The following is a 15,901-nucleotide window of genomic DNA, read 5'->3' as shown; positions in this document are numbered from 1 at the left end:
AGCTGTGCTCTGGGCTTTGATGACAGCAAATCACAATGTATTATTTACCAAGAGATGTGGATGTATGGGATTTTTATGAAAAAATATTTCTCGTAAGCATAGATTTTTTTTGTTGTTGTTGTTGACATTTTAGTATTTTAGTTAGCAAGTTCATAATGAAACTTGCAAAAGGTTAAATCCATGTGCGAGAAAACTTTCGTTATGCTCCACCTAAAGCTAATAAATCTTTATCTTTGATGTAAGTACAGTTATGTGAGTTTAGAATATTTACACTGCATTAAACACTCCAATCTGCAAACAAACAGATGAGGAAGAGGAGGAGGATGACGGTCCAGTGCATAACATTATTTTTTTTTGCCGTTTGTAGTTTTAGATTTTTATTTTATGATTTTAACTGAATGTAATTACTTCTATAAGAGGATTTGTTTTTTTACTATTAGTATTATAATTCTATAGAAGAACTTTCTTTTCAAATAATCTCAGTGAACTAAATATAAAAGCTAGTTGCAGTGATTTTTACTATGACAGTGTAACTCTACTTTATATGCATCATTATGTCTGAGATCATTTGCAGTAGCTATGTCTTCCTTTTACAGTTGCTATGTATGCAGACTTATAGGTGCTCACCACTACCAAAACGCATGTAACTGACTACAACAAATAACAGATTTACAGTTGTATTGCTATTTCACTTTGCATGTAGAAACATACAGCAATAACTGAACATTTCTTTTAAATGTTCCACAAATGTCTTTTAACCTATGTTTTGCAGTAACCAAGAGAAGTGTCATCGCAGAAGAAATGGCAGACATTTCTCCACAGACACCTGTGAACACCAAGCAGTGGACATCATCTTCATTTATACTTGTTTAAATGGACTACCGAGGAGGAACATTTGAAAGTCGATGAGAAAGTAAGTTCAAGTAAACGTCTGCACTGCCATGGTTATACTATGTAATACAATGTTTTCTGCAACAATTGGGGGGAATCTTAACTGAAGAGACAAACTAACCAACAGGAAGCTATGGATCTATTGAAGGTGTATTTTTCAAGCATTTTATTGTGGCATTCACTGTTATTTTTCTTCATTGTGATGACTAGTGAAAACTCTTTCTACTAATTTACTTAAAAGTATAACCCTCTAATTAACCCAGAATTATGTCATCATTTACATTTTTACATCAATTTCCTTTCATTTATTTTCAAACCCCTGACTTTAGTTTTTCTGCAGAACTCAAAAGAAGATACTTTGAAGAATGCTGGTAATCAAAACCAACAGGTTTGTCACATGTAGACGACATAAAGGGAGCAAATGATTTACATTTTTGGGTAAACTATCTCTTTAATTAGGATGATACACCCTTTAAGTTTCAATCATGGACACAGCCATGTAATGCTAGAATTAAATGGGTAAATAAAAACAAGTAAATAGTCTTTCAAACAACATGTGCTATAATACAATATAATTTCATTCAGTTAGACCTTAGTAATAGATGCTTGTGCATTAAATGCTCGTTACATGTGCAGAAATGAAAGCTCCCAAGCAAAGAACTCACTTAGATGCGGAAAGACATGCTGCACAATGAGCAACAACCAAGAACAGTATTCACTGATTACCTTTAAAAATTATTCATAGTAACAGTTAGATAATAATTATTTAAACTATTTTACCATGTACAAATTTTTTAATTCCAAAACTTTTAAAATCTTTAATGTTTTAACCTTTATTCAATGTTACAGTTCAAGTATACATATAAATGTCTCATTGTCTCATGTCTCATGCATGGGTAATTTTACAAAATGTGTTAAATATCTTGTCTACACTAATTGTATAATTGCAGTTTTTTGCTGTAATTGCATGGTTTTGTAAATAAATTTTCCTCATGCCAGCTTGGTAAAGCTAGTTAAATGATTAAAAATGTTTTTCCATAATGAGATGTTTATAGATTAATTACGTCATGTTATCTATATATTTAAAAAGAAAGTAAACATTTTGTCTAGGAAATATCAATGAGCAGTAGCCTACAGTAGATATAGAAATGAAACTGGGCAAAGTCTGGCATGCTGCGTAACAGGCCGAGTCCGGCTTGGATGAGGCAGTCTGTCCCATCAGGTCAGGTTGATTCGGCCCAGAATCTGAAAGTGAGTACACAGGCATCCAGGCCGGGTGTGGCAGATGGATCCGGGCCGATGGACAAATCTCTAGCAGGTGAAAATTTTACTGAAAGTGACACGAGTGTAAGGAGAGGGATTGTGTGAGGTAGAGTTAGATGTAAATAGCCTATCAGCAAACGTCAAATTGGTAAGTTTTCACAAGACTTTAGTGGAGTCAGCAGTTCGCTTGACCGTTTAAATTAGGATCTAATCCTAAAGTATCTTTTATAAAAAAAAAAGAAAACATTGTTTACCATCGATAAGCAAGGAGAGGATATGCAAAATCCTACGGATGGCGGCCGAAACAAAAAAGTCACGTGACTGAAACCCATGAATAAGGCACTAGAAAACTGACCACTGTGCACACCACTTCTAGACAAGACTGCAAGGTGAAATATATTTATCTTTTAACACTGTTGATATGTCAACCTGACAGTGTGATGATATGGGGGTGGGGTGGTTGGTTGTGAAACATATTCCTGCTTTAAAAGAACTGGGCGGTCTCGTTCCTACAGACTTTTCGTAAAGTAGCTAATTTCAAGTAAGCCTAAAATATGATTGCACAGCAAACACAGAAAAGATTGTAATCAAAGGACAAATAGAAAAAGTTCAAAGTAGAAATTATATATTCCCCTGAGTATGCAGTGTTAAATGATTTTAAAACAGGTGATTGAACAGAAACAACGTTGGTCTAGTATTTAATATGTACAAGAAATGAAATACTATTTTTAAAGCATTATACTTCACAGGAGCTCACTCATGTTAATTTTCACTTTCGTTTCATAAATCTTTGATTGCTGTACTGGGAAACTGGACAATGCAGGCAGCTGATGTAATACAGGTGGGTCTTTAAAAGGAGGTGTAAACAGTCTGTATTTAAGCTCCACTAGCTCCTTTAGAAACGTACAGTACACAGATTTTGGTTGTGTTTTGAGATATTGAAGGTCTGATAATGGCTGTAAAAGAACTGACATTTATTATTGTGGTGTGCTCTTGGATTGTCTGTACTACTGAGGTTGAATTCTTTACTTCAACAGGTATATTATTGTTTGTATTTGGATACAATATCAATTCTTTAATTTGGGTATATTCTTTTTTTGTTATTTTACTGTTTTGTTCATATTTCTCTTATGTAGGCTACTTGCTTTATTGTGAGACACTTATGACTATAATCAAATGTACAATAAAATTTTCACTTTTTTAATTATTGATTTCATTAATGATTAAACAGTTATTATCTTTCTCTTCTTACCTAATGAATGAACTGTTTTTTATTATTCCACCATTTATTTGAAATAAATAAATAATAATGAACAACAGTTAAGTGCAGATGTAATTGTTTTATAGATAAAATTTCAGAACTTTTTAACGAAGAGGAATTCCTTCTGAAGACCTTCAGATTGTACATTGATGCTGAAGAAGAAAATGTAAAGATAATGAAAAGGTGAAAACTTCCTATCTAAACATAAACAAGCTTTTCAGTTGACAGCAATAACATAGTATAGGACAATAATTGTGGATATTTAACTTATATTTGGTTTTAGAAGTTTTTGATTTGAACTTTTATTTTCAATCCAGGCTTCTTCTGCTGCTTCAGCTGGGCTCATACTTAGACCCTGATGACCCTGAGAAAATCAAAGACCCTGTGGCAGCTTATAAACTCATCAGACGAGTGAGGACAGAATGGATAAACATTGTAGATTACACTCAACGGAGTCTTTATCAATGTGAGATATTATCGAATTCTATAAAGTGAAATGTAGTTGTAGTTTATTTCTAGAAATAAAAATGTGGAGAAAACTGTTACTGTATTTTCTGGCTATAAGTCGCATCTGAGTATAAGTCGCATCAGTCCAAAAATACGCCATGACGAGGAAAAAACATAAATAAGTCGCACCGCACTATAAGTCGCAGGACCAGCCAAACTATGAAAAAAAGTGCGACTTATAGTCCAGCAAATACGGTAATAAAAGAGTGAAATGCTTTGAAGCTATTTTATTAAACTTTTTCAGTGTGGTTGCTCATGGATCTGTTCTCTTATGTGAAAATCTTGTAGTGTATCAGACAGTGCTGAAATATGCACAGATCCCACAGTCAGAGGACTTGGATGGTGCCGCTTCAGGACTGATCCGACTGCAAGAGATCTACAAACTCTACCCACACAATATCATGAAGGGTGAAATGTTTGCACCAATGCGGTTTCACTTTGAGAGTTTTACTTTTTCATTCCAAGTACCAATCAGATTGATGCTTTAATTTAATATTTCACAGAAATGGCTCTAAATGCAGATGAAGCCTACCATGTGGGGTTGGTCGCTTATAACGAGGACAAATTCCAGCATGCTTTTCACTGGTTTCTGTACAGTGTGGACAGCTTAACACAATACTCAAATACTACTAAGGAAAAGTTGCTCCTCTACCTAAGTTTATCTGCCTATCATTTTGGCAGCCTACCTGTGGCAATCTACTTCGGCCAACAGCTTCTAAATCTGAGAGATTTAGAAGAGATCGTAATTCCAGAGATCGTCAAACCCTGACATATTCACACTGAACAAAAAGTCAAGTAAATATGAGACACTGTGCAGAGGAGAGGTCGATGAGAGGGCAAGAGCTACTTCTCAAATTGAAATCATTATTTGACACCATCAATATAAATCTTTGTGTATTGATTGGATGTTAATCATATTTGATCAAATCAGACCTCCAAGAGGCAGAGGGCGCTGTCCTGTAGGTACAGCACAGGTGGAGGAAACCCCAGACTGATATACCCACCAGTGAAAGAGGAAGTGGAGTGGGACGAGCCTCGAATCATCAGATATCATGACATTATGTCAGACAGAGAGATAGAGATCCTGAAGAATATCTCTAGACCTCTGGTGAATACGCACACACACATAAATCAATAAAATATGTGTCATCATTATTATTGTTATCAAATATCTTTATAATACTTTTGACGACGATTTACATCTTTATATTTGATTTTCTGTTTACATTTTTCTGCCTACTGTAGCTTTCTAGGTCCTTGACTTCAGGGGGAGTGTCGAAGGATCGTACTTCTCAAGGGTGATAAAAAATCTTATTTTTCACCTATTATGTTCACTCAAAATTAGCATTTACATTATAATTCTGTTAATTTATAGTACTTATATTATTTCTTCACACTTATTATTGGAAGACAAATGGAAAGACTTTACAGTAGCCTTCATTTTGATAACAACATATTAAATCTTCTTGTGGAGTGTTACTGAAAAATAATTCCTTGTATTTAGTGTTTTTCTGATGGAAGACAATATTGTGGTTGCTCGTATCAGCCAGCGGATAGAAAACATCACAGGACTCTCCAAGAAATCAGCTGAAAGCCTATTTGTACGGTCACAGTAAGAAAGAAATCACCTGTTGATGTGCAGACAGCATCTCTCTTTTAAGGATAACTATAGTTTAACAAAGCTTTGCAAAGCATGTTATTTGGTTTAGTCTGCTTTTTGTAGTTATTGCCAAAGAGCATAATAGGTTTGAGGACTGATATTATATTTTTATTTAGTAATGTTATATTAACCTCAATTATCAAACTTCAGTGAACAACAATATCTTCAGCAGATTAACATGTGTTTACCTTGTGAAATATTAAGTGTTGTTTTACATGAATTTTTCATTTCAACTGAGGAGAATTTTTTCAGGTTCAGAATTATGGGATTGGAGGCAGATATGAACCACATTATGATGAATTGGTAAGATAAAGCCAACACAGTATTTGCCTTCTCTAATGAGTTAAATTATCATGTGGTTATCGTTACTTAATGAGACTTTCCAATTGCACCAAAACTGTTCTTTTTTCTCTTACATGTTTAAATTCACCTTTAAGGTTTTGACTGTGTCTTTTATGTTGTTGATTAAAAATGTTACAGTTGAATAATGACTTTCACATTTCCTTAACCCAGAGAGAACTCATGGCTCTCTTTTAGGCTTTCAAACTGAATAGCTCAATTCTGTTTTCATAGAGAGATTGATAACTTATTAAACCAATCATATCATTGAAAGATAATTTAATTTTTTGATCTCACAGATTGCTGAGAATGGAAGGATTGCTACGTTCTTAATTTATGTAAGTTTAGCCCTCTAAATTCCATTGTAAACATTATAAGTTACTTTATAAGGTCATCCTAACCTGTATTGTACAATCCTTATGAGCAATAAATGATATGCTCTTGCTGTAGATGAGTGATGTGGAGATAGGGGGCGCCACTGTGTTCCCTGAAGTTGGCGTTGTATTGAAACCAAAAAAGGTAAACAATCAAATCACTGATCTATAAAGTTTATTATAATGATTTAAGGAAAATTCATGCATCTGCTCTCTACTGCTTAAGGGTTCAGCCGTGTTTTGGTACAACCTCCGCAAGAATGGAAATGTAGATTTGCATACAAAACATGCTGGATGCCCTGTGTTAAGGGGTAACAAGTGGGGTAGGTTTTTAAAGATATTGTAATCATCTTGGTATCTTCTATAATGTATAATAAATCTATGTTAAAATGTCTGCATTTCATAAATATATTGGGTCTTTTCAGTGGCTAATAAATGGATCCATGTGTTTGGACAAGAGTTCAGGAGACCCTGTTCTTTGTCATACTGGGAGTGAAAGACACAGACCATGGAGAAATCATATAAAGTGTATCTGTACTATAGAAGTATCTGTTATATTAATTATGTATCATGTAAGTTTTGAATATATCTGTAACACAGATAGCTACTATTGTATTAATTTTAACAGTGATTTACTACTCTCCAGGTTCTAGTAATATTTATAATAATTGCAATGTACAATAAAAAGCACAGTAAATTCAATAGATTAAAATAAAGTTTAAGCAAGGTATAATCAATGGATAATCGCAATACCTGATCGGATCAATTCTAGCATTCAGTAAGGAGTCATTCATGTAAATGAGACACTGTGTTCTCTGTCGTTGTATATAAAGCTGAATTTTACATGTATAGTTTAGTTTTGTAATGTGTTGGGCTGGCAGTGTTTGTACTGTATGTTTGTACGTATGTAAAGTCTGAAACTTTTTTCTTTTTTTTGACACTTATAATGTGTAAGACATCCATGTAATGCATATAAATGGTCTGTATTTAAGCTCAAAGAATCTGATAATGGCTAGAAAGGAACTGACATTTGTGCTGTCTAATTGGACTGTCTTTGAGCATTAATTCTTCTCATTAACAGGTTCTAAACTATAGTTCAATTCAATGTCAATTAATTACATTTTATTTGTTTTTAATTGTTAATAATTTAATGTAATAGTGTCATCCACTAAGTAATATATTTATGCTGTTGCCATGACAAGTTGATTGGATGTAGCGATTCATTTGTGAGACTTCCTTCATGGTGGAATTAAGTGTAGATTGTTTATAGATCAAATTGCACAGCTTTTTGAGAAGAAAAAATACCTTCTCGTGAGCTTAAATCAGTGCATTGATGCTGACAAAAATGATGTGGAGATGTAGAGGTGGAAGCAAGATTCATGCTGTTGTTGTTGTTTTTTTATGAAAAAGCATTTCATTCAACAGCACTTACAATATTGTGTTTTCAGATCAAGGATTATGTTATTTATTTTTCTTAACACTAAAACCTTGATGAACCCCGTCTTCAATCCAGAGCTCTTCTGAATCTTCTGCTTTCATACTCTGAATCTGAGAGACCCTTGTGGCAGCTTACAAACTCCTCAGGAGACTGAGAAGTGAATTTATAAATATTGATAAATATTGTAGAACATTTTCAATTAATTCCATATGACATTGAACTAATTTTTTTCCGGTGTCTTTTCAGTAGATAATAAATGGATACTTGGGAGTATTTCAACTAATTTAAAGTCAGGCAATTAGCTTATTTCTTATTCATTTTGACAAATGTTTTAATTTGTCACACTTCTGACATGACTATCAGATATTTGAATATACACAAGGTCCAAGGTCCCAAACAAATACTAATCACCATTTCGGTGACTTCAAAACAATTACAGCAGTAAACAGTAACAACATTTCTCAACCACTTTTTAACAGTGAAACAGTTAAAGACAACTTCATAATGTGAATTCACAGTAAAACAAGAGTAAATATGTGATGTGAGCATCATGCTGCTGCTCATTCACAGTCATTTGTAAGAAAATGACCCAGCATGCATTGTGTTTTACTCTAAATAAAATAATACTCTTTAATCCTGTAAATTCCTGTCAGTTTTTTACCGTGTAAAAAACTTTGAAAAAACTTTTTTTCAGGTTTGCAGTTTTATAGGATTATACACTTTATTTAATTTGCCCTGTACTTTGGCTTGATGTTTTGAAATACAATATTGTATGCTTACTGCATCAACATACACTAAAAAAGTGCAAAGAATATAAAAAAAAACTGTTTATGGATAAAAAGTTGCCAGTTGTATTACTAATAACTGTGTTATATACTATAATAAAAATATTTTAGCATAATATGTGTGTGTGTGTGTGTGTGTGTGTGTGTGTGTGTGTGTGTGTGTGTGTGTGTGTGTGTGTGTCAACCTGAAAAACAAGGCTGTCAGCATGCTTCATTGCCTTCATGCATGCACATGACTTACACATAATACACCCACAGATTATGAATGTACTACTTCAGTTGTTATACGGTAACTGGACTAACTTTTAGGAATTGTGCATAATCACATCTAATACAAACAGTGACTGCCTCTAAACATTAAGCTTGAGCTCAGTAACACACATAAAATATAATGATGTAATCATTCATTTTACTTTTAATTTCTGCATTGGTAACAAATCAGACTTCCATGTAATGTGGCGTGATTGTTGACACAGCATCCTGCAGCAAAACAACAAAAATGACACTATGCCAGTAATGTTTGAACAGTGCAACATTAGAACAGGCCATGATAGTTTATAATATACAGTACAAGGATTTATCGCCGTTTCTATCATTATTACACTCTTTGTGATCTCAAATTGTGCAACATGAAATTCCATTGTTAGCAAAGTAATTCATTACATAAAAGAAACAAATATTGGGATATGTCATGACTGTCATGTTTTGTTTTGAGGACTTTTGTGTTGATTATGTGTTTCATCTTTGATTAGCTACTTTTATTTGGTTGTCTTAGTTACTATCATGCCCTGTTTGTTTACATAGTTACTCATTTGTTAACTGATTAGCAAATGTGTTTTTAAAGCACTCAGTTTAAAATTGTAGTTTGTTCTTGTCTGTGTTGTGTTGATTTGCTGTGGTTGTTGTTAGATTGCGGAGACTTTGTACTCCAGTGCTCCTGTGTGTTTTTTAATTTGACAGTAAAAGATTAGATCCTGCGTCTATACTTCCTTGTTCGCACAACCAGCTTGTCGACACGTGAGAGCTTGCTGATTTAAAGTTTTGCTTTTGGTTTTTATCAAATAGTATACCACGAAACTATCAAATTGACAAAGATACAGGTGCTGAAAAGGTAAATGGCCATATATAAATGGTCTATATTTAAGCTCAATTTGACTTCAAGATACACATACTGAAGTTGTGTTTCGCAATACTGAAGGTTTGATAATGGTTGTGAGGCAACTGACATTTGTGGTCTGTTTTTGGACTGTCTGTACTGCTGGGCATGAATTCTTCTCATCAACAGGTTACTAATTATATTTCAATTCAATGTCAACTCTATTTGTTTTATAAGTTATTTTTATTTATTATTGATTTATTGTTATAGTGTTTTTGTCCTGTAATGTTTACACTGTTGCCATGACAAGTTAATTATATGTAATTTGTGAGACTTTTAACCAAAATAATTGAACAAATAGTAAAACAGTCCCGCCGTATTTGATGCACTCATAAAAAACATTATACCTATGTAGAGGTTAACATTTTTGATTAAAATTCTTTGGCTGCTTACTTAATAAACCTTTTTCATTATGCCTCTAATGAAAAAAATAAATACATATCAAAGGTTTTTTGATATTTAAATGCAGATTGTTTAACACTGTAGATCAAATTGCACAGCTTATTGAGAAGAAAAAAGACCTACTGTTGAGCTTCAGTCAGTATATTGATGCTGAAGAGAAGAATGTAGAGGCGATGAAGAGGTGAAAACACTTCCCTATACAGTACTATATATATATATATATATCTGGTGTTAAATCTAGGATTATGTGATTATTTTTTTTAAACAAACTTTTGATGAACAGTGTTTATCTGGATCTTCTGCTTTCATTCTCCGACCCTGTGGACCCTGAGGAAATCACAAGAGACCCTGTGGCAGCTTACAAACTCCTCAGACAACTGAGAAATGAATTAATAAATATCATAAAACACATTCAACCAAGTTTTCATCAATGCAACGAGTACCAGGATGAGTTGGAGCTCCTAGAGATCCCGCAGCTGAAGGACTTGGATGGTGCTGCTTCAGGGCTGATCAGACTGCAAGAGATCTACAAACTCTATCCAGAAGACTTAATGAAAGGTGAACTGTCTACAGTTGTGCACCAATGCAGTTTCACTGTAAGAATTTCATTTTTTTTCTTTGATCTGTTTTGATTTCACAGAAATGTTGTTAAGTGCAGACGAAGCTTACCATGTGGGGTTGGTCGCTTATAACGAAGACAAATTCCAGCATGCATTTCTCTGGTTTTGGTACAGTCTGGACAAATTAACAGAATATTCAACCACTACTGAGAAAGAGTTGTTACTTTATGTTATTTCCTCAGCCTATCATTTCGGCAGCCTACCTGTGGCAATCTACTTCAACAAACAGCTTTTAAATCTTGGTGAGGCCATGGTGACCTTAAGTTAATATTAACAATATTAATACTAAATTTGTATATTTTATGCCAGATATAAAAATCTTTGATTCATAAACATTTGCCTCAGATCCAACTGATTATGAAGTCAGAGATCAGCTGAACAGACTCCTTCGCTTCCAGAGAAAATCTAACCCTGACATATTCACACTGAACAAAGAGTCAAGAAGCTATGAGAAATTGTGCAGAGGAGAGCTTGACAAGAGGGCAAGTGCGATGTCTCAAATTGAAATTATTATTTGACATGAAATGTTAAACCGTTGATGTTATTCTTTGTGTATTGATTGGAAGTTGATTGTATTTGATCAAATCAGACCTCCAAGATGCAGAGGGCGCTGTTCTGTAGGTACAGCACAGGTGGAGGAAACCCCAGACTGATGTATCCACCAGTGAAAGAGGAAGTGGAGTGGGACGAGCCTCGAATCATCAGATATCATGACATTATTTCAGACAGAGAGATAGAGATCCTGAAGAATATCTCCAGACCTCTAGTGAATATCTAACACACATACACATACAAAAATAACACTAAAATATTTCATTGTTGTTGTTATTTTGAGAATATTGTGTTGATGATGTTTTTATTATACTATTCATTGGGGAAAAGTATGTGGACATCCTTAATTACGGTGAAGACAAGCTGACTTACATTCTAGACTGGTGGTTTTCACATTTTTGATATGATGCTCCCAAAATATAGCTATTTATTTTCTGTATATATAGGCCTTTCTCTACTTTTGGTAGGGTTTGAAAACATTAACAGAATACTCAAATACCAGCTGTCACATTCTCTCAGTTATAATTTCAGAAGCCCACGTGTGATGGCAATTGTAATATTTACAAATTTAAATATCTATTGTAGAGAATTGTGTGCTCCCCACAAAAGGGATGGCCCTTTTTTTCTCCTTCTGAGGTCCATATAGAAATGATTTACTGCTTTTTGTGAGTGCCAGAGCTTGGCTGGCATTTACAAAGTCCAGACTTGAACCCCGCGGAGCACCTTTGAGATAAATTGGAGCGGAGCCCTAAATGCCTGCCCAACATCATCCAAAATGTGTGCCTGCCACACTGATGCTCTTGTCTGAATAGGAACAAAACTCTCCACAGCCATGTTCTAGAGGAAGACATACCCACAAAAGTGGAAACTGCTGCTAATGCTAACGATTTTGAAATTGATGTGGCATTTGGGTGTTTACATACTTTTGTCCATACAGTATTTACAATTCATCAATTTGTATTTGATGGTTCTATTTGTGACCTAGCTTTCTAGATCAGAGGTTTATCAAGATAGATGGGATACAGCCTCACAAGACCGTGTTTCTCAAAGGTTTAGTACATTTTTAATAAATTAAAGGGATACTAAAATTAAAAATGACAATCTTACAAGATGTTAAGTAAATAATTTTTCTCTTTTATTATAAAATAATTTTGGTTACATCCTTATTATGCAAAGAAAAATGATCACTATATTTTCAGGGTTTTTCTACAAGATAACCCTGTGGCTACTCGTGTCAGTCAGAGGATTGCAGACGCTACTGGACTCTCCATGGAAACAGCTGAATCACTGCTTGTACGTCACATTATGAGAAAGAAACATGATCATGCACAAGCAGCATATGTTTTCTTTACTGCCAGCCGTGTCTTGCAGATAACTTGGACATACTTTGCGCACTACCTAAATAAACAAGCAAATAAAGGCAGAATTCATTTGCTAATATTATCTGTTGCCAAAGAGTGACACACAGTAACCTTTGGAGGTCTGATATTTATTATAAAATCAAATTCACCAGATTTATCACGAAGTGCATTAAACATGTATTTTTCTTGTGACATATTGGAGTATTAACAGTTCAGTTTTAATTGGAAATTTTCATTTCAATAGTGATGGATGAGAGATGCAAGTTTTTTTTTCAGGTTCAAAATTATGGGATTGGTGGCAGATTTGAACCACATTATGATGCACTGGTAAGTTCCCTATAATAAAATTCCATCATAACAGAAATTTGTAGATTAACACAGAATTTGTCATATTCATTTTAATGGGTTTTTAGGATGATGGGTTTCAATTTAGTAATAACTGACTAAATTATGTAATGATTCATTATGAAAATAAATTACAATGCCAGTTAGACCTTGGATGACAGAGCAGGTATGTTTATGTCCTTTTAAAATTAATTTATACTAATAAACTTCTACAATATTGCCATCTTGTTGTAAGTTAACAGTCACCTTTGTAGGCCTATTGTTACATACTCAGAGAGGAACCGATTTGTCTTGCAGGCTTTAAGAGTACAAATCTAACATCTGTATCCTGTTTCAATGAGAGATGGTTTACAGGTTAATCAATCAAATAAATGCAAACTAATTTAATAATGTTTGAGTAACCTTTGGAGGTCTGATATTTATTATAAAATCAAATTCACCAGATTTATCACGAAGTGCATTAAACATGTATTTTTCTTGTGACATATTGGAGTATTAACAGTTCAGTTTTAATTGGAAATTTTCATTTCAATAGTGATGGATGAGAGATGCAAGTTTTTTTTTCAGGTTCAAAATTATGGGATTGGTGGCAGATTTGAACCACATTATGATGCACTGGTAAGTTCCCTATAATAAAATTCCATCATAACAGAAATTTGTAGATTAACACAGAATTTGTCATATTCATTTTAATGGGTTTTTAGGATGATGGGTTTCAATTTAGTAATAACTGACTAAATTATGTAATGATTCATTATGAAAATAAATTACAATGCCAGTTAGACCTTGGATGACAGAGCAGGTATGTTTATGTCCTTTTAAAATTAATTTATACTAATAAACTTCTACAATATTGCCATCTTGTTGTAAGTTAACAGTCACCTTTGTAGGCCTATTGTTACATACTCAGAGAGGAACCGATTTGTCTTGCAGGCTTTAAGAGTACAAATCTAACATCTGTATCCTGTTTCAATGAGAGATGGTTTACAGGTTAATCAATCAAATAAATGCAAACTAATTTAATAATGTTTGAGCTCACAGGAGACAGGAGTGAATGACAGGATTGCTACATTCCTAATTTATGTAAGTTTAACATCTTACGTGCAGCAGTCAGAAAAACTATTTGACTCATGTGTTTCTATACGTATTCTTATTCATTTTACCTGTGTATAAATATCATGTACTCTTGTTGTAGATGAGTGATGTCGAGATAGGGGGGGCCACCGTCTTCCCTGACATCGGAGTTGCAACGCGGCCAAAAAAGGTAAACCCTCAAGTATATAAGGATAATTATTTAGAAGATAAAACTAAGTATAATCATTTTAGTATCCTCTCTCTGTTTTTGCAGGGATCAGCCGTGTTTTGGTACAACCTCCACAAGAATGGTGAACTGGATTTGAATACACGCCATGCTGGATGCCCTGTGTTAGTGGGTAACAAATGGGGTACGTTTTTTTGTTTGTTTGTTTTAATAAATCAGGTAGATACATCTTAAATATAAGTGGCTGATTTGTATTATATCATTTCAGAACGCTGTCTGGTTGAATTACACATTGGTTGTGTATCCTTAAAATATATATAGCTAAATGAGGCATAAAATATTATGTGGCTTTATCAATATACAGCTTAGTTTCATTCAAGTGGCTTATGGTAAATCATTATTGTTTATATAAGAGATATATATATATATATATATATATATATATATATATATATATATATTATCTATTCAGTGGTCTCCTTGCACCAAACATTCAAACTCTGTGTGAACAGGTTTTCATAGCAGTTGTTGTGTTCAAGACAAAAACTAAAACAATGTAGTCACAAATAGGCAACTGAAAGTTGAGTGTTAAAGTTGAATGTAAAAATCATTGATTAAGTCTGGGTTTTTTTTTCTTTTCTTTTTTTTTCAGTGGCTAACAAATGGATCCATGAGTTTGGACAGGAATTCAAGAGGCCCTGTTCTTTGTCAGAATGGGAGTGAAAGACTCTACATGATATTTGCATCTATATTATGTATACAGTACCACAAACAATTCGTGTGAAAGTTTTACTCTATATGTTATGTTTATTATGGATCATAAAAGTTGATCTGTAGTATATATTTATCATATATTTGTCAAAGCCCTTCAGATGAGCTAATGTCTATGGATCTCTGATCACAAAAAGGTCATGGATCTCTGGCCCATATGACATCTCCGCCTTAACCACAGCCCAATAACTCGAACATACATTGTAGTTAGATATGTGCTTTTGTGTCTGCCATACAAGTTCATTACAAGTAGGGTTAGGTTTAGTTTTGAAATGCTTTACAATGAATATTTACAGTAGGTTTTCATCACATCTTGCATGCAAAATAAATATAAAATCAAAATTGAATTGCTTTGATTTTCTGTTTGTAACTCTTGTCGTATATGAAGTTTGGGCATTGATGGCAAATTAGTTTTAGGCCTCTGATTTTATTTCATAGATTTTATTTGATACATTTTCCCTTGTGAAAAGTGGCCTGTTAACAGTGCAACTCTATATGAACTTTCAGTTCATGAGTCTTAAGAGACATGAAATATTAAGTCATTTTCCAGGTTCAACATATGGGATTATACACTTTATTGCATTTGCCATTTAATTTGTTTCAGTAACTTATTATTTTAATTAGCACAATTAATAATTGTAATAATAAACAAATTAGCATAAAATAAAGTTATTTGTACATATTTGTAAATAAAGATTTTTACATTACAGTAGTCTACAGTACCTTATTCTCAGTTGAAATAAAATGACTTTACAGGACCTGTAACACATGTAAGTCATATGAATTATACTTTTATCTTATGCTGTGTGCAGGATCTGCAGGGTGTGTGTATAAATATAGTTAAGTTATGAAACTCTAAACAGCACACACTCAAATTGCTATACGGCTCAAGCTGATTGGCCTCTGTTGATTCTG

At 33.6% G+C, this 15,901-nt stretch overlaps 1 protein-coding gene and 1 pseudogene across 1 annotated transcript; both read left to right on the top strand.

Moving 5' to 3' along the window:
• Positions 1 to 2,091: 2,091 nt before the first annotated feature.
• LOC132155384 (prolyl 4-hydroxylase subunit alpha-1-like) lies at positions 2,092 to 6,942 on the top strand (annotated as a pseudogene).
• Positions 6,943 to 9,523: 2,581 nt separating this feature from the next.
• On the top strand, positions 9,524 to 15,342 carry LOC132155383 (prolyl 4-hydroxylase subunit alpha-1-like). The gene is made up of 13 exons (XM_059564249.1): positions 9,524 to 9,803; positions 10,161 to 10,257; positions 10,360 to 10,634; positions 10,717 to 10,938; positions 11,042 to 11,178; positions 11,277 to 11,462; positions 12,234 to 12,298; positions 12,448 to 12,541; positions 13,522 to 13,572; positions 13,996 to 14,037; positions 14,150 to 14,218; positions 14,303 to 14,399; positions 14,868 to 15,342. The coding sequence occupies exons 1-13, from the start codon at positions 9,725 to 9,727 to the stop codon at positions 14,936 to 14,938; spliced, it is 1,485 nt and encodes a 494-aa protein (XP_059420232.1). The 5' UTR covers positions 9,524 to 9,724; the 3' UTR covers positions 14,939 to 15,342.
• Positions 15,343 to 15,901: the final 559 nt, after the last annotated feature.

The sequence above is a fragment of the Carassius carassius genome, chromosome 12, assembly GCF_963082965.1.
Source record: "Carassius carassius chromosome 12, fCarCar2.1, whole genome shotgun sequence".
In the NCBI taxonomy this organism is placed as follows: Eukaryota; Metazoa; Chordata; class Actinopteri; order Cypriniformes; family Cyprinidae; genus Carassius; species Carassius carassius.
Note: the sequence above shows the minus strand (reverse complement) of the source record. Positions and strands in the feature narration are given on the sequence as shown.